General features: G+C 37.9%; 1 protein-coding gene across 1 annotated transcript in view; it reads left to right on the forward strand.

The window, feature by feature from the left end:
• Positions 1 to 18214, forward strand: part of rlf (RLF zinc finger) — a 38815-nt gene extending 20601 nt beyond the window's left edge. Inside the window, exons 2-7 of the mRNA XM_048613077.1 lie at positions 7890 to 8044; positions 9865 to 9946; positions 11657 to 11792; positions 15668 to 15870; positions 16558 to 16694; positions 17620 to 18214. Coding sequence (XP_048469034.1) covers positions 7890 to 8044; positions 9865 to 9946; positions 11657 to 11792; positions 15668 to 15870; positions 16558 to 16694; positions 17620 to 17785 — 879 coding nt within the window. The 3' untranslated portion in view covers positions 17786 to 18214. The remainder of the gene's footprint in view (positions 1 to 7889; positions 8045 to 9864; positions 9947 to 11656; positions 11793 to 15667; positions 15871 to 16557; positions 16695 to 17619) is intronic.

Consider the following 18214-nt stretch of genomic DNA (forward strand, 5'->3'; position numbering starts at 1 on the left):
TCTCTCACAGCTATGTAACTGGAGGAGGAAGTGCTGCTTTTGCAGATGTAGGAAATTCTGACACAGCTGCCAACCTTACAGTTGATGTGGTCAACAAAATGATACCTCACTGCTCAAAGTTTACCAGTCAGCCAGGCTCCTAGTTCCTGGTCAACTTTCTGTTAATTGCAGCCAGATGAGTTTATCATGGGGTTACAGAAGAGGAAACCTCATACACTTCGTGAAATCTTTGCTGTTTATTACTGGTCTAACAGAAGTTGGAACCAAAATTTAGTCCTTTTTCTTTGATAGAACTTAAATCCTAGTGTGTCCATTGAATCTGTGTCTCTTGACAACATGTTTGTTTGATATGCTCCAAGATGCCAACCATGACGCCCATCATGGTTTTAACTGGTCTTGTATCCTAGCTGTACTTTGTGGCACATGTATATCTTTGTTTCAGGGTTACTGCATGAACTGTGATTCAGTTTCCTAAAATACTTAAACTGCATTCCAATGAATTTGTATATTGACATTCAATTTTAAATGACACATTGTAGTTCACAAGGATGGATACCAGTATAATTGAATATTGCAAAAAATGAAACAATATTCTGTTACATTGGGTTATATCTTTAATGTTCTATCAAATGCTAAAATAATTCTAAGCTAGTCTTTTATTGGACATCAGTCCAATTAAACAAACAACCAGGCTTTTACTTTATTATATAAATATTCATGTTTAACTTTTAGGTATGAAATGCAGTGTACCTTTTATCATAATCACTGACAGTTATGGGAGTCAACCTCCTATGGATGCAGAAATGTTGCTGAGTGTGCAAATGGGTTGCCAGTTACCACTTGGACTGGCGTTGTTGTTTGATTCTCTCTGTTAATAATGTGATTGGTCACTGGAACTTAAGGACCTTCCCAGCTGCAATGGTGGGACTATTCTAAAAACAAACTGCTGATAGAAGCAAAGATTACAAAGCCATGGGAATGGCTGGGATGTTTGGTCACTGCTGAATAGGATATGCCTTTAGTCTAACTGCATACAAATGAGTTAATTGCTTTTTTTTTCAAGAATGTTATTGGGCCCTACGTTTTACCTTTTTCATTCCTAGAATGTAATGACTACTAGCTATATTATGCCTTGTTTGGGAGATGTTGGAGCATGTTATAATACATCCAGAAGAAATAAGAGTAAAATCCTTCCTCATCTGCCACCAGCAGTAATGTAAATTTATCTCCATTGCTGTATTTTGCTAACTCAAGTACAAGTTTCATTCATTATTGACGAACTTTGCATATTATGCTGATAGTCCTGCAGGAGTGTCATTATTGATCTGTTTAACTTGGCGGCTTTATATGTTCAAACATTCCTGAGTAGGTACCTCAATTTAGAAGCTAGTGGAAGGGAAGCTGTTTTGAAAAGTTAGGCTTTTTTTTTGATCTGTGGCCATCTTTATGAAACATTGTTTCCCACTCTCGGTATCCTGTTGCAAATAAAGTATCTATACTTTCATTCAACTTTTTGTACAATTTTACCAGAGAATTATTCTTACAAAATTGACTGCTTTTCTTAAAATCAAGTTAGGAAATTGCTGAATCTCACTTTGTTTTGTTTTAGATTATTTCATGGGGATCATTTATCCATATCTTGCTGTTGCCCTTCAACACTGTTTTATTGTCCATTGTTATGCATCTATTGAACCCCAGTTAATTAGTTAACAATGAGGATGTATTTACTGGATAGAATCTAACTTCCTTACATGTAGTCTAATAGTTTTTGGAATGTAATTTATCCTTTGCACTGCAATTTGTTTCATTGTTTCTTAATGCTGAAGTCTCTTGTCTTTCTAAAGTTTTCTTTATTTATAGTCTGCATTTAAATTAAATCAAATGGTGTTACTTCAGTGAATGGATTGTTTTCAAGTTTAAATAATGTGAAACCATGTGCCGTTTTTATACAGATAAGCAAAGCAATGTCATATGTTGTAATTTGATATTTATTAACTTATTAAAACCACTCTGAAATGTAGAACTTCCATGTGTTGGGTAGTGAGGACCCTACAGTGGTCTGAGGAATATGGCAGTACTCGGGCTGCTTTTGTTTTCTTTTTCTTAATTTAAAGACTAGAAAGTTCTTCAGTCAGGCTTGTGCTTGGTGTTTATTGACATCCTGATTCTACAAGAACAACATCAGAAAGGAATAGAGAGGGATGTATGTTATTGAACAGATCATGCATTTTGGGGGAAAACCTAATGTGAAGGGTGTGAGCACCTGATGTGAAGTGACTGGAGCCTCTAGTAACATGAGTGATTTAACTTGGAGTCAATAACTTTTTTAGTAACTTGTTCAGTATTTAAAACAGCCTGCAGTGTTAACATACACGTTTCATGTTCTTATCCACAGCAATCACACTTTTCATGTACTGTTAACACAGAACAGTCCCTACCTTGGGTAGGCATCTCTGACAGTTAGCCAATAGTTTCACTTTAATCAGTGCTTCATGTTTTCTCTATTGAACAATGAGTTGATGTGATCTGTGACTTACATGAATGGCTTATCAAAACCCTTGTAAATCTATACAGAAATGCAGAAAAAGTTTGGTTATTTTCTTCAATTTCTTTTCCAAAAAAGCCAAATCAATACTTTTCTAAAATTCAAGCAATCATTTTCTCCACAGATTTGCCAGATTTCTCAAGTATTTCTAGTTTTTTGTTTTGCATTTTTGCTGCATTGCTGTATGCATTTCGTCCAAACCATTTTTCTGCAATTGCCTGAAATGTAAAACAAAGTCATTTGGGGTCTTAACTGAGTTCTGTATCTTGCTGTAAATGTCTATTCTAAAACACATTCTGAATTAATTTTGTCTCAAGCAGTGTAAACCGGAAATTGGTTTACATTTGTGGAATCTCAGAATATACCAACTCTGTGTGAGAGCAAATCAGCTAGTCCCACCTGCCATTCTTTCTTTCTGATCATGCATATTTTTCCTTTATCCTGTTCCCTTGTGAAAGCCACAATGGAATCTGCCTCCTTCACACATACAGTGCATTTCAGATTCTATTCACTGGCTGTATTTTGAAATTCTCCTGATACTTTTTTATGCCATTAACTTTGTGTCTGTATTTTCTGATTCTCTTCCTCTATTGTTGCTAATAGTTCTTTCCTATCTGCTCTGTTCAGCCCACTTATGATTTTGAAAGCCTCTATCACACTTCCTCTCCGCCTTCTGTTTTTAAGGATAATAGTCCAAGTTTCTCGAATTGATCTAAGTGACTGAGGATCTTTAAGCTGAGAATCAAGTAAATCCTTCTGCATCTGCTTTAATGCCTTCTCATTCTTCCTAGTGTGTAATGCCTAGAATTAGACACAATACTCCACTTGAGATTCAGTCTGATTTTTGTGGGTTGATCATAACTATCTTCATTTTGTACATACTGCTTCAAATTATAAAGCCGAGATTTCTGATTAATGGCGCTGTCTGCATGCTTTCATATTGAGTGATTTGTGCACTTGTATCCCCAAGGCCCTCTGTGCTTACAATTCATTTAGAATTGTATTCTTCAATTTGTCTCTCCTCCTCCTTCATGCCAAATATATCACTTCACACTTCTCTGCATTAAATTTCACCTGCAACATGCCTGTGCATTCCACCAGGCTGTCTGCCAGTGCTCTCTTAAAATCTAACACCTCAGTATTGCTTAGAAGAGAGTTGTGTTTTTTAGCATTGTGTTGCATTCATCAGAACAGAGTTGTAAGAATACCAAATTTCAGAAGACAGCAGTTTATACTGCATGAGAAATAGCATGAGCATTCTCCTCAACAATATCTCAACCAAATCAGCACCATGTTTCTTGTGTAGTATCAGGTTGTTCACTTTTGAAACTCTATTCTTGCCATTCTGTCCTGATGAGTGCAAGATGCAAAGCTTCAATAGTACTTCTTAAAAAAAAAAAGTCGCATTAAAGTTATGAACGAGATGACCATAAGTCCACCACTGTCCTCCTCAGCTTGTGCACTTCCCTAGGTTATGTCACCTGAAAAGTTTGAAATTGTGGCCTGCACACCCAAGTCATTAATGTATATCACAAAAAGTTGTGGTCCTAGTACCACCCCTTTGGGAACCCCAGTGTAGACCTTTCTCCAATCTGAAAAGCAGTAGTTTACTCAATGTCATGGGCAGCTTCACTGATTTCCTGTTGTATTACACTTCGAATCAAAAGTAACACGAACAAGTTATGCTTATGTGCCATTGTTTGATTTTCTGTCAGCTGTTCATTTTTAAGATAGCAAATGTCTGTACGTCTAATGGAAACTCCTCATTCAACTGTCTGTCACCAATTACACTTCTTTGTAGTAAAGTTCCTATAATTAAACTGCAAATAAATGCATAAGATGCTTCCTTATGCCTATTGAATGTGTTGCACATCAGATGTCTTTAATTTGGCATTAGGTTCTGCATCACAGATGTTGGGTTTTAGCACTAAATGTCTTTCCTATAGTGAGCTTCAAATTTACTTTCTTTGAATGCAGATATAGTTCCAAAAAATCTCTATTACTAAAAATGTATATGACTTTTTTGCATCTTGTAGAGTTGCTTTTTTGATCGTGGAAAAAATCACTGACTGTGGCAAAAGCAAAAAAAGCATCTCAAGGTTTCTGTCCACTCCTTTGGAAGGAAGTATGGCTGCGTGGTCTTGAATTGCATTTAAAGCATGTTGCTCAGTATGCACAGAAACACTAATGCAGCAAGGAAATGCTCTACCACAAGTAGTGAAGAGATCAGACTGTAGCAACATAAGGACTGTGTTGAGTCAATTCTAGTGCTTTCCTGTGATAAATTGAAAAGAAAATAGCCTCAAAGTATCAGTTATATTCATTCTGACAGCTACGTCCACTGAAAGTGTGGCTAAATTACTATCATTATTGTCAACCTTACTGATAACAGTACAGAGGAGTATCCTATTGCTGCAGCTATGGAAACCTACATGTAGTTGTATGTTATTCGTCTCTCAATCTTGTGTCATTAACTTGGAGGCTGTTTCAACAGATTTGGGTTCGATATCACCTATCCTTACAATTACTGAGTGCTTGTTTTTGTGGTCTCCACATTGTACCCGTCGTATATTTTAGCTCATCTGAAGCTCTGTATATATGCAGCCAACTCCTGTCAAGTTCCTGTCACCAACGCACCTGTGTTCAACTGGGTAATTAAGTGGTGCTTAAATTTAAATTTTACGTCAATGTTTTGTAACCCTTTGTAACCTTGCTTCAGAACTAATAAGATATTTACATTGCTCTAATTTTGACCTCTTGATCATTCCTGGTTTCAATTACTCCACTTATGGCAGCCATGATATCATCTACTTAAACTCTGAAACACGGTCCCGAAACTCTCAGCTTGTCTACCTGTTTACCTTTTTAGGACTCTCCATGTTGATCACTTCTAATCTTTTCTTACATGGCTTGGTGTCATATGGCAATGGTCCTGTGAAACATTCTGGGACATTTTACCACCTCCGTGGGACTGGCAGGTTGCCCAAAGTCGTCACCATTTGTAAAGTCAGTGCAGTTTGGTTCTAATCAGAAAACAGAATACTGTTTATTCCAGAAATCTTGGATTTAAAACCTGCTGAAATTCTTAGCTCAAATAGCATCTGTGGATGTTTCAGGTCAATGATTTTCCATCAGAAATGGGAAAAATTAAAGATGGAATATTACGAGATGTTTTGCCCAAAACCTATTACATTGCTGCCTTTTCCCATTTCTGATGAAAGGTTATCAACTTACCCAATTTTAGGTTGGCTGTGGTCTTCAGCACAGAACCTAAAATATAATTCTTGTATTGAAAATTGTTTTGAGAGGTGTGGATAGCTAGTAGGGAGGAACATTTTAAGAAATATGAATTCTTCTATTAGAAACTAAATTCTGCAAGTGGGGACATGTCAAGTGCACTTAAAGTTCAGCAACTTAGTACATAAGGAACCAAATGACTCATTCATCTCAAAGTTAAAGTTGATATTTGTGGTAAATATTTCCACAAGTCGCGCAAGAGGAAACTGCAGTTTGCACCTAATGGATGCTTTCCAGCCCATTTTAAAAGGGAATTTTATTCAGCTTTTGCCATGACTTTTACTGGATGCAGATATTAGATTGGAACTTCTGGGATGTTAAGCAATGAATGTCTGAATATCTTTTTTCATGCCTCACTTATGTTGTAATGGCTACCTATAAATTGATTTGGTTCTAATTTGATTGCACCACAATTTCAACTCCATGCCCCTCCCTGGGAAATGACCAAGACTAAACCAACTTTTAACCCAAAATCAGCTTCCATCTACACACTAGTGCCATTTCTAAGACTTCCTCCTGTTACATCACCTGACTTTGCCCCTATCTCTGCTGAATCCCTCATTTCAAGCCATTTTAGTCTCTAGATTGACATTGCTGGCTGGCTTTCAAGATTCTTTCTCTGATAAGTCTGAGGTCACCCAAAGGTCTGACCATGTTCTGACCCATTCCTTTGCTCACTGACCTACATTGGTTCTTGTTCAAGCAGTGTCTCAATTTTAAAGTCAATATCCTTGTTTTCAAATTCCCATGTGACCTCTGTCTCTTCCCATCTCCGTCACCGCCTCCAGCTCCACATCCCTCTGAAATAGATGTTCTAATCTAATTCTGACCTTTCGAGCATCCCCAATTTGAATTGCTGCACTATTGGCTTGAATCCCTGTCTGTGACTCACATCTCTGTTTCGTCCTTTAAGATATATCATGAAACCTAGCTCTTTACTGGAGCTAAAGATTATCTAATCTAATATCTCCTCGTGGCTTGGTCATATTTTGTTTTCTGTCACTCTAATGTAGCACCTTGGGGTATTTTACTACATTAAAGATTCTGTTTCCTCTTCTGGGCAAAACTAGAGCTAAGGGAGACAATTTAAAATAAGGATTCTCCCATTTAAGGCACAGATGAGAACCCTTTTTATATCAAATGTCTGGATGTTTCTTCCCCAGAGAGTAGTGAATTTGAATATTGTAAAGGCAGAAATAGAGATCCTTCAGTAAAGAGAAGTCAGAGGATTTCAGGAGGCAGGCAAGTGGAGTTAAAGCTGCAATTCAATCAGCCTTCAGGTTTTAGGGGTCAAATGTACTTAATTCACATGTTTGTGTTGAACTAACAGTCCCTGAAGGTATGAAAATTGCAGTGAACTAAAAGTAAATGCAGGAGATAACAAGGTGTAGAGCTGGATGAACACAGCGGGCCGAGCAGGAAGGCTGACGTTTCGGGCCTAGACCCTTTTTCAGAAAAGGGCCTAGGCCCGAAACGTCAGCCTTCCTGCTCCTCTGATGCTGCTTGGCCTGCTGTGTTCATCCAGCTGTACACATTGTTATCTCAGATTCTCCAGCATCTGCAGTTCCTACTATCTCTAAAAGTAAATGCAAGCCAGTTTCAGTGCATAATTCATTTTACTTTCATTCTTTGCTTTTGGCTTGAATATGCCAGAGGCATTTCAGTTGCCATGTTTCTAAAAGTGGGCCCTCAAGAAAAGTGCATGGCTTGTTTTTTTTCTTTTTGGTAATCAGGGAAGTTAGTTCAAAAAAATTAGAAGCATACATGAAACATGTTGAGTTGATTCCTTGCATCACTGGTGATGTATTACTTTGCATAGTCACCCAAATGCACTGAACGAAATCTGCGCCTTGAGTAGGCAGTATTGCTTTAAATCTTGCCAATGGAAAGAGTTAATACACTGCTGCTCTTTGAGCTTACAGTGTCAATTTAAGGCATGTTTAAAAATATTTCCATGTTGTTGCAGATTACAGAAATGCTCTGTCTCTTGAGCAGTTAATTTGGTTGATTAGGTTCTGAAATAATGAGTTATCTTCTTTCACTGTAGATCTTGGTACAATATGGTGAGAAGTGCAAAGCTTCTGAAGAACTCCTACCTTTATTGGAGGTCTATCGGATTTCTATCCAGAGTTACACAAATGCAAGGCCTTACCTGACTGCAGAATGTGCCCATATTCATTTTGTGCTGAATCGATTAGCAGTGTAAGTGTCTCTAAACTTTTATGGCAATCTTTCTAAGAAAATTGAACTGCAAGTATCTTAAGTATAAGCTTGGGATTTTTTTTGACTTCTTGGACTGTGTGGCAGATGGAGTTTAATTTTGGTAAATGTGAGGTGTTGCATTTTGGTACGGCAGACCAGAGCAGGATTTATACACTTAATGCTAGGGCCGTGGGGAATGTTGCTTGAAAATGGAGTCGCAGTTGGACAGGTTGGTGAAGGAGGTGTTTTAGCATGCATGCCATCTTTGATCCTTGGATTGCATATAGGAGTTGAGGTCAAGTTGTGGCTATACAGGATATTGGTAAGGCCACTGTTAGAATACTGTTCATTTCTGGTCTCCCTGCTATAGGAAGGATGTTGTTAAACTCAAAAGGGTTCAGAAAAAATTTACAGGGATATTGCTGGGATTGGGGTTTGAGCTATAGAGAAACTGAATAGGCTGGTGGGGCTTTTCCCCCTGGACTGACAGAAACTGAGGGGTGACCTTATAGAGACTTATAAAATTGAGGGGCATGGATAGGATGAATAGCCAAGGTCTTTTTCCCAGGGTAGGAGAGCCCAAAACTAGAGGTCATAGGTTTAAGGTGAGAGGGGTAAGATTTAAACTGACTCGAGGGCCAGTGTTTTCACACAGATGGTGGTGCGTGTATGCAATGAGCTGCCAGAGGAAGGTACAATTACAATATTTAAAAGGCATCTGGAAGGGTACATGAATAGGAATGATTTAGAGGGATATGGGCCAAATGCTGGCAAATGGGACTAGATCAGTCTAGAGTATCTGATCAGCATGGCCAGGTGGACTAAAGGGTCTGTTTTCCTGCCATATAACTCTGACTTGAGTAGCTAGTATTGTGGATTGAGAGTTTTGGTGTCTTGCAGCAGAATTTGTCTTGTACTACTTATGTCATTAATAACTACTAAATGAATGTTAGTTTTTTTTATTCTCTCATGGGGCATAGGCATCACTGGCAGGCCAGCATTTATTGCCTATCCCTAATTGCTGTTGAGAAGGGGTGGCGTTGGCCTAGTGGTATTATCACTGGACTGTTAATCCAGAGACCCAGATAATGTTCTAGGGACCTGGGTTCAAATCCTGCCATGATGGAATTTGAATTCAATAAGTAGCTGGCATTAAGAGTCTAATGATGATCATAAATCCATTGCCGATTGTCAGGGGGAGAACCCATCTGGTTCGCTAATGTCCTTTTGGGAAGGAAACTGCCGTCCTTACCTGGTCTGGCCTACGTGTGACTCCAGACCCAAAGAAATGTGGTTGACTCTTAACTGCCCCCTGAGCAATTAGGATGGGCAATAAATGCTGCCTGGCCAGCAATGCCTGCATCCCATGAATGAATAAAGAAAAAAAAGTGATGGTGAGCTGCCGCCTTGAACTGTTGCAGTCCATGTTCTGTAGGTAGACCCTCAATGCCTTTCAGGAGGAAATCCACGGTCACGTTTGGGGAACTTACCCACCCATGCTAATCATGGTGCAATGTCTAAAGCCATCTAAATGTCACTTGACCAAAAGTATTATGGTTTGTAACATTTTGGCTGTTTATTTGGTACTTAGGCATCTTTCAATCAATTTTTGACCAGCCTTGATGAAATACTGTGTGGTATCTTCCAGCTGTATAGAATAAGTTACATTTGTAAGATTCCTAGAATTTATTGGCAACAGAATAAATGTGGGCTTTTCTGAAGACCATTTTTGTTTTCTGACAACAGATCTTCAGTAGAATAATTCTGAACCTTCCAAAAGGATCTAGCTGACTCATCTATTAACCCTGTTTAAATTTTAGGAGTTGTTTCGAACTTCTGTTGTCTCTGTCTGAAAATGAGATTCCACAAGAGGTATGGCAACAACTACAACAGACATTGCAGGTGAGTGATCGGTTGGAAGTAGCATAATATTTGTTGGAATATCCAAGTTTTGTTTGCTCTAATTCTAAATTACACTGGTCAGCGATGACCTAAAACTTGATCTCATTCATTGGAGTGATCAAATATTCTTTAATATACAGATGTTTCTCTGATCCCAGGTAGTGGTAATATTGGCAAGACCCATCTCAGTGAAACCTGGCTTGATAAATCATAAGATGTATCTTTATAGTTTGATCGCCATGGTCATCAATCCCTGAACATTAAGCTGCCCATAAATCTTGTATAAAAAACCCAACAAGTTATCACCACAAAAGGTTTATTACAAAGTGGAAATATCTAAACATACACAGCAGAAAGATTCAACACTTCTTACAACACAATCAATTGCTGGTACTCATTCTCAGTAAAATATCACTCCTATTTATAACTCTTTAATTTCTTAGCTGACAAGTTGCAAAGGTTTCCTTTTGGCCATTATGCATATTCACCAGGTGTGATTCTCTCCGTTATTGTCTCTCCCAGAGACACAAAACAACTGACTGATTTCCTGCCACTGAATCAGAAGAGAAATTTAGTGTTTGCAGCACTTGTGCTGGGACTATCTTCTAAAAAAAACTTGACTACTTTCCTGCCTGGAGACTTCACAAACTGTCTGCCGTTCTTCTGATACAAAACTGTTCTTTTGAACCGAAACCTGATTCTGACCTATTTCCTGCGTTTGATTCCCCAGTAATAATCTGAACTAAGGTAGCAGTGGGAGCATTGCAGTTGGATTTGTTGTGAGGATCCCACTCCTGATTTGAAATCAAACTGTTAAAAAGTGCAAATATGAGGAGAGGAACCGTCCTGAGTGTGATAATTCCTGATGTCAAATACTCTATTAGCACTGTGCTATGAAATGTCAGAGATAATGGGTGACATAGCAGATACCTTTGGAACTACTTATACTTTAGAGCAAGAGGGCAATGTTTGGCAGATGAAGGTGGAATTTTTCCCATAAATATTTTGCAGTGCAATGTCGCAGTGATGGTTCCATTGATTATTAAAATTATGTTTAGTTTGCTTTTGGGAGGAGTGATCATTCTCAAACTTTTATTTCGTTAAGTGCTTCTAAAAAAAATCATCTGTCCCAGAGATCTTTCCGGTGTCATCCCTAGAAAAAAATTCTTCCTCTTGGAAGTGAAAGTTATCATATATAGTTCTCATGGAATGGGGGAAAAAAAACACAATTGAAATGCTATTTGTCTAAATGGATTAACAAGTCACTCTGCTGCATGTTACCATCCATTTTATTATGAACCTTCTTTGGCAGTTCTGTGTTTACTATGAAGGGCCTAATCTGAAGTGGTCCACGTGGAATAGTTTGTGATTTACATCTTAATGGATTTGTTTTCTGAAGCTAGTTAGATTATTAGAACAATATATTCCGAATCGCAACACTTCCATACTTCAGAACTGAGCATTGGCTTAAAAGTTCAATGTAGTCATGCAGAAGGCAGTGATGTTGCTGTAATATTGCTGTTGGTTTCGTGCTTTATGAAATTGTTGAAATGAACATGTAACTGAAATGTGCTGTGAATTATAAAAGCAGAATGAATGTTCATTGTTTTTGTGAATACATTTATCAGTGACCTTGTTTTTGGGGTAAAGCCAAACAGCACAGCTTCATAACATCTTGTGTTTGTAAACTTTTCACTATCATTTTGATAGGATTCTCACATTGCATTGCTGGAATTTGGGCATAATGAACTGCAGGCCCTTCTTGCTATCGCAAGAGAAGGTGGTGCATGGAAAAATCCAGTCCTACAATGCGTTCTTTCCAAACAACCAGCAGAGATTGAAGAAGGTATGCATGATGTAGTTTCATTTTCTTAACTGCCTTTTCAAAAATAATTCATGCTGTGTGTATATTTAAACTTCATTCATCTAAGTCCCTAGGTATAAATAAAAACTATTTTCAATCACCTTGTTCAAGATGTTATGACATAATCTCGAAAAGGTGGACTTGAACTTGGACTTGAACTTGGGCTTCCTAGCTTAAAGGTAGGATGATTACCACAAGAGCCCTTAATACACTTTGATATAATTCTGATATACTGGGCTATATTTAGTAAGTATTTTATATTAAAGTAATAGTTCCTGTAAAGATAATTGAGCTCCAGAGGCCTATGGATTGGCCCATGTTCATTATGTTCTTGCTCCCCATCGGTGTCAGGAGCAATGTAGTTATGGGACAGGGGATTGTGTCTCTGCCTGTGATTAGGTTCAACAACAGCATGCCACAACAAGCCGTCAGTGCTTTCTCCTACCTTGGGTCTACAGTGACAGACTGTTGGCTCTTAATGGACTCAACACATATGGTGGAAGTAGCCACCAACTTTGATCAACTAACAAAACAAGCATGGGAGAGAGGAAAAAAACAAGCTACTCTTAGGACAAGGTGGTTACTTACAACCGCAAAGCTTCACATTGCCGTTTGGCAGAACAGGGTAACTTGCATTTAGGAAGAACAAAGGCTCTATAGTGTTTCAATATCCTTGGCATCATATAGAAAGGAAAATGTCACCACTTAAATAGTCCTTTCCAGATGATCATGCTAGCAGTAATAAAGCAAAGAAGGCTTGGTTTGGCTTTCTTGGGTAGATGATGGAAAATGACTGCTTCTCTAAGGCTATACTACATGGGAGACAGCCCATTCTCTGATTCAAGAATGTTATGAAAAGACAACACCAACAATATTCTCAACAATGAGAAGCTACCTGGCAGTCGCTGAAACTGGTAACATCAACTGTGGGCCGGATTTTGCTATCCCAATTACACGGTTTCTGAAGCTGCAAATCAGGCACCAAAACTACAAGTAAGGGGTCAGCAGAGATCTTCCTGCACCATTAACAAGGGACAGTTTCATGTGTGCCACTTTCAACAGATTTTGTCTTTCCAGAATTGGCTTTAGCCTGCAGAAGTGTAGCGGTTGATCTCATTTGACCTTCCCAAAGTTCTGAGACTACATGCCCATCATCTCTCTCAGCTGGAAAGATGCCAACCTCTAATTGATCATAAATGTGAGGACCTGACTTTACACCTATTGGAAGTTTGCTTAGTAATCTGGTATTCAAAATCTAGACTGAGGGAGCTAGCCTTTGGTAGCTTTGTCTTACCAGAGAGATGAAGCAGTGACCGTTCAGCTTTCACTGTCTCGTCTATTACACTCAATTGTATGGTTAAATGTCTGAAACAGGATTAGGGATTCATTGCCAAAAATAATGTACATCAATTTTAAAGGTACAGTAGAGGTAATCTGAATATAGAACATTCAGAACAAATCTTTTAAAGGAGTAAAAGTTACAAAGATTTGAATGTACTAGAATAGAATAGCTACCACAAAGGAATCCAAAATTGTCTCAATACTACACAGTGAAATGGTGGGTCTGATTAGAGGTCAAAACTAAAATCCATGAATGCAGAAACTGAGGTGCTTTACATTGTTCTTCACCTGAAGAGGATGCTGCCCAAACAGCAGTAAGGGAGGAGGCATTTTAACTTTGGATTCAATGGAAATAGATGAAAAAGAGGTACTAAAAAAATGTTGTAAGGGTTCAAAGTAGAACATAATCCCCATGTGCATGGGACACCTCCTCATACATTGAGAGAAGTAAATATGCTTTAAAAATCAAAAGGATGTTTGAGGATAAATCCAGCAACAACAGGTAATTGAACCTCGGTGTTGTGCTTTGAAGACAGTGCATAAGTGGTACCAGGAATAAATGATAACTCTGAATTTGTACTGACTGCAAAAGTTGGTAGCGTTCTGCATTGACTAAAGGAGTTAAGAGGAGTTGTAATGGAGAATCTCAATTTAGGGATAAATGAACAGCAGTACAGAAGGTTTAGCAGCCAGGGCGGACAGACTAGTGATTGGCTAAAGAACAAGAGGTGACAGGAATTATTTTTATGCAGTGAGTTGTGGCCTGAAGTGTCCTGTTTGAAAGCTAATTAAAATCAGCTTTGATACTAACATTCAAGAATGAATATGATTAAGCCTCAAAGGAAAAGGAATGATAGGAGTGTGATAAGAGTAAGAGAATGGGATTAATTGGAGAGCCGGCCCCTAGAGCTAACCCAGGCACAATGTGCTGAATGGTCTTCCGTGCTGTATCATTCTGATTCTGTAATGCAAAATTGTATTGATAGAAAACAGCTTGTTTAAATTGAAATTAATATACTGTCTTTTACAATATACAGGTAGCTTTGCGTCGTTGCCTTTTTGCCCACTTTTCTAACTTGCATTTAATTTCCTTTCTAAAACTTGGGTGTGCTACAGATAAGAATCTTAATGGAACAAAATGCCTTTTGCTATCTTGAAAACACTGCAGTCATAGGTAGCAGTAGTCATAGATGCCAGGTATGCTCTGGTACCACCAAAGTATAAACCAATGTTTTTAGAAGGAGTCATTGAATTGTAAGTGCTTGGTTGATGTGTCTCTTTCCTGATATTCTAACAAGGCACTTGCATTTTTCTCCTGGAGGACTGCTTTGATAATCTGGTGATAGAACTGCATTAAGATCATTCTTAAATCTGTTCTGTAGAGTGATTTATCTCAATTGAGTGATTCTGTTCTCGCAACGTCTTGTTGATATTCGTACATGTTGGGCTTTTTTCCCTCCCAATGCTAATCAAAGTTAGAATTTAGATAAAAGGGCTGTTAGTTTCAATTGTTGAATAAAAGCTCTGGAAGGGCCGTGTTTTGCCTGTTTAAATGGAACTGCCTTCTGATGCAGCTTTCACATTTGGTGTGAGTATTTCCAGATTACAGGAATAATTGTCTTTTTGGGTGGATGGTGAAGTAATGCTAACACTTAATTGGATTTTGTTTATGCCCTTCATTTCATGTTGCCCCTGTATAATTTATTGGAATGCTTGCATAAATGGCAAATTTGTTTCGACTGAATAGTTCCTATAAGTGAAATTGATAATGGTGTTTACCACATGATGATGCTAGTCTAGGTTGCTGTTATGAAGAACCATTTAAGGACTAGTTTATCTGGTGTCTTGGGGATAGGATGCAATGAGAAAGTGACAATGCAGAATGAAAGTCAAATACAATCTCGGGTCTAGAAATGGCTTTCAGAAATAATTAGCCAGCATGTAATATGGATTTGAAGCACCCAGCAGAATAATTATACTGGAACTCCTACCTGTGGCCAGTACCACAAATTGAAATGAGAGCTTATCTGTCACATGTACAAGTGTTAATGTTCAAACTTTGGTTTTCAAAATAGTCCATTTAATTCAACGTTTTCTCAATTTTGAAGAAACTTTATGATTGAGATTCTTGTAATTTTGCAGTTTAATGTGGAATTATTGCACACAAGCTTGTTGGATTAATATAAATGATATGCTTGAAAAGTCTTTGTACTGATTTCTGGCTGCATTTCAAACTACAGCCCCTCAAATTTTGTTGCTAAATCCAACTATTATCCACATTAGACTGAAAGCTAATTCAACCCAGAAAAAGGTGTCTAATCATTATGTTGTGATACCTATCAGAATTGAGTAGGTTACAAAGCATTAACCACTCTGACAGGATTAATTTCCTTGCATTGTAGATGCTACCTTTAATTTTGTAGCCTAATTTCTGATGTATCTTTATTTTATCTGATATCACGATACAGTCATCCAAGATATAGATTATAACCAAATGACGTTCTCTGTTTATATAGTCAACAATTACTTGATCCAGGAGGGGCCTGCATTCCTTGAGATACGCATTAAACATCTGATGAAGACAGACCGTAAGCTTGATGCAACACTGCTAGCGAAATGTTGTGCAGAAAATTCAGAAATTAACAGCAAAGGTGCTTTTCGACAAATCTACCTCACTTGTCTCTGTGCTATGGGACCCAATGAGGAGGCAGCAAAAGAGGTAAATAAACCTTCATGTTACCAATACCGTATCTTAATGGGTTAAAATTGATGCCCAGTGTTATGGTTGCCAAGGCTTGAGGGAATCTATCAAGCTCTGGTGGCAATTTTGAGAGAACCTCTGAGACTGACCTCTAGCTCAAGTACAGAGTTCTAAGAAAGGCAAAAGCAACTTGAGGTTTTTGGATTTGAAAGATGTCCTGATATAGATATATCAAACAAAAGTGTATAGAAAAGCCAAGTCTGGAGCTTGACTTGATTGTGAATCATAAACGGGGGGAAGAAAAAGAAACATGCAAATTCATGAAACTTTAAGGCAGACGTCAAAAGATTTGCAAAGGCAATAAGCGCATAAAGTAAACGTCACGTTGAATGTTGGGAGGTTAAGAAGGTGGAATAATTTTTAGGATCTCTGTTATTATCTTGGATCGAAGGGTCATTCTGGAACATTGCTTAAATGACCTTCATCTGTATCTATCTTGTGATCTTAATGTTTAGATTAAATACATTACTACATATGGAGAATATGCACTAAGAGCTTCCAGGAATAATGTCATTTTCAGAAAATTCCTATTTCAATGCCTATTTCAGTTATGTACCACATTTTGAAATGAGCTTGGAGTTGTATATCTAAATTAAATTGCAATGATTATCCTGTCTAATGTCTGAAACATTCGGCTTCTGGTAGATTGCCCGTGTTGATTGCAAGGAAGTACTGGATATTATTTGTAATTTGGAGTCTGATGGCCAGGATAGTGCTGCTTTTGTCCTGTGTACAACATTCCTTACACATCAGCTACAGCAGGAAAGTGTCTATTGCTCTTGGTAAGTTTTAGGTATTTTAATACTTGTTCAGTATCAGATTTGACCATGTCTTTATGTTCACACTTATTGAGCACAATTATTGTTTGGATTTTAGCATGGTGTAATAACTCACCTAGTTAGACAGTACCTAGTGAGTGGAGTGATTGTTTTTCCCTTTTGTATTTCTGCAATTTGGAGTGGTTGGTGGATTGCAAGTGTATTTGTAAATTGATTAAATTAAGTACTTGTGTTTAATCTCTGCTTTGAAACTGTTACCATAGTTTATTGCCACCCTGACTGTCTGCTCTTGTGCGAGTATAAACTCACTGGGATTTTGTTCTATGGCTGCTATCTGATTCTTTATCAACTTGACATAAGGTGCATTGAGGCAAAATTGAAACAGGCTAGGTGGAGTATTCACAATGTATAGCATCACAACTGAGTCCGATCAGATCCTCACTAATGTCTGCTGTCCAGAGACTGAAGCAGAAACTTGAGTTGACCTTTTACCCTCCTTTAACCCAGGGAGTCTGAAGCCAAATGTAATGATTCTTGCTGCAATATTTATGAATAGGTATCTCCGTTCAAGCAAGTATGGTGTAATCTGCTTGTTTAACTTCTCACTGGTATTGACTGAAATCATGAAGAAAGTTTTCACGGCTTTGTTACAGTTCAACATCTCATGTTTTCAGTTATATTTTGGTGCCTATCCAAAATAGATCAAAATTGGTAACAGTTAAATAAATGCCCTCTATATTCGTATGTAAGTTTAATTCTTTACACAGTGTTGTTGAGGAAACCACATGAGCATACTGTTTTGACTGCATGTAATGATCATGTGAGAATGGAATCTAGTTATACTGCCACCTTTTAAAGCCAGAAATGGCATAACATTTGAAAACGTACTTGAAGAGGAAATAATTGTTTTCAATCCTTTTCCGTAAAGGGAACTTACACTGTTTTGGAGCAAGTTGCAGCGAAGAATGGATCCCTCCTTGGAGTCCTTTCTGGAACGCTGCCGGCAGCTTGGTATCATTGCAAGAACAGTGTACCACATATTCTTCCTTATAAAAGTTATCCAATCTGAAGTAAGTAACCAGTTGATTTCTTGAAATTGAAAAGCTGTTTGTTTAGTAATTGGGTTTTTTCTGTCATGCCTTACTTAACTGTTGTCTTGAAATTCACTCACTTTATAGTCCCTGTTACTTGAGTTACTTGATTTAAAAAAAGGCAAGCTGTTAAATATTTATATCAGTTCTTTTGTGATAGTTCTTTAGCCAGTGTTGCCACCTTTTTTTGATTTTATAAATCTGAAATTGGGTATGGATTTGTTGATCTGCCTTGAGCCAAGATGCTACAAATATTGTTTATGCCAGTGCATCTTAAATTGGATGTTAGAGCACAGAGCCTGTTCAGTAATCAGTCACCCTAATAAAAAATCGAGATGTGTACTGTTAGCTGGCTACCATATTGTGGAACTTAATTGAAGCTAGAGGGTCTTCAACTAGCTGAAGAAGTTGCAGAGATACTCTGAAGTCAAC

The sequence above is a fragment of the Rhincodon typus genome, chromosome 27, assembly GCF_021869965.1.
Source record: "Rhincodon typus isolate 14 chromosome 27, sRhiTyp1.1, whole genome shotgun sequence".
Taxonomy (NCBI): Eukaryota; Metazoa; Chordata; class Chondrichthyes; order Orectolobiformes; family Rhincodontidae; genus Rhincodon; species Rhincodon typus.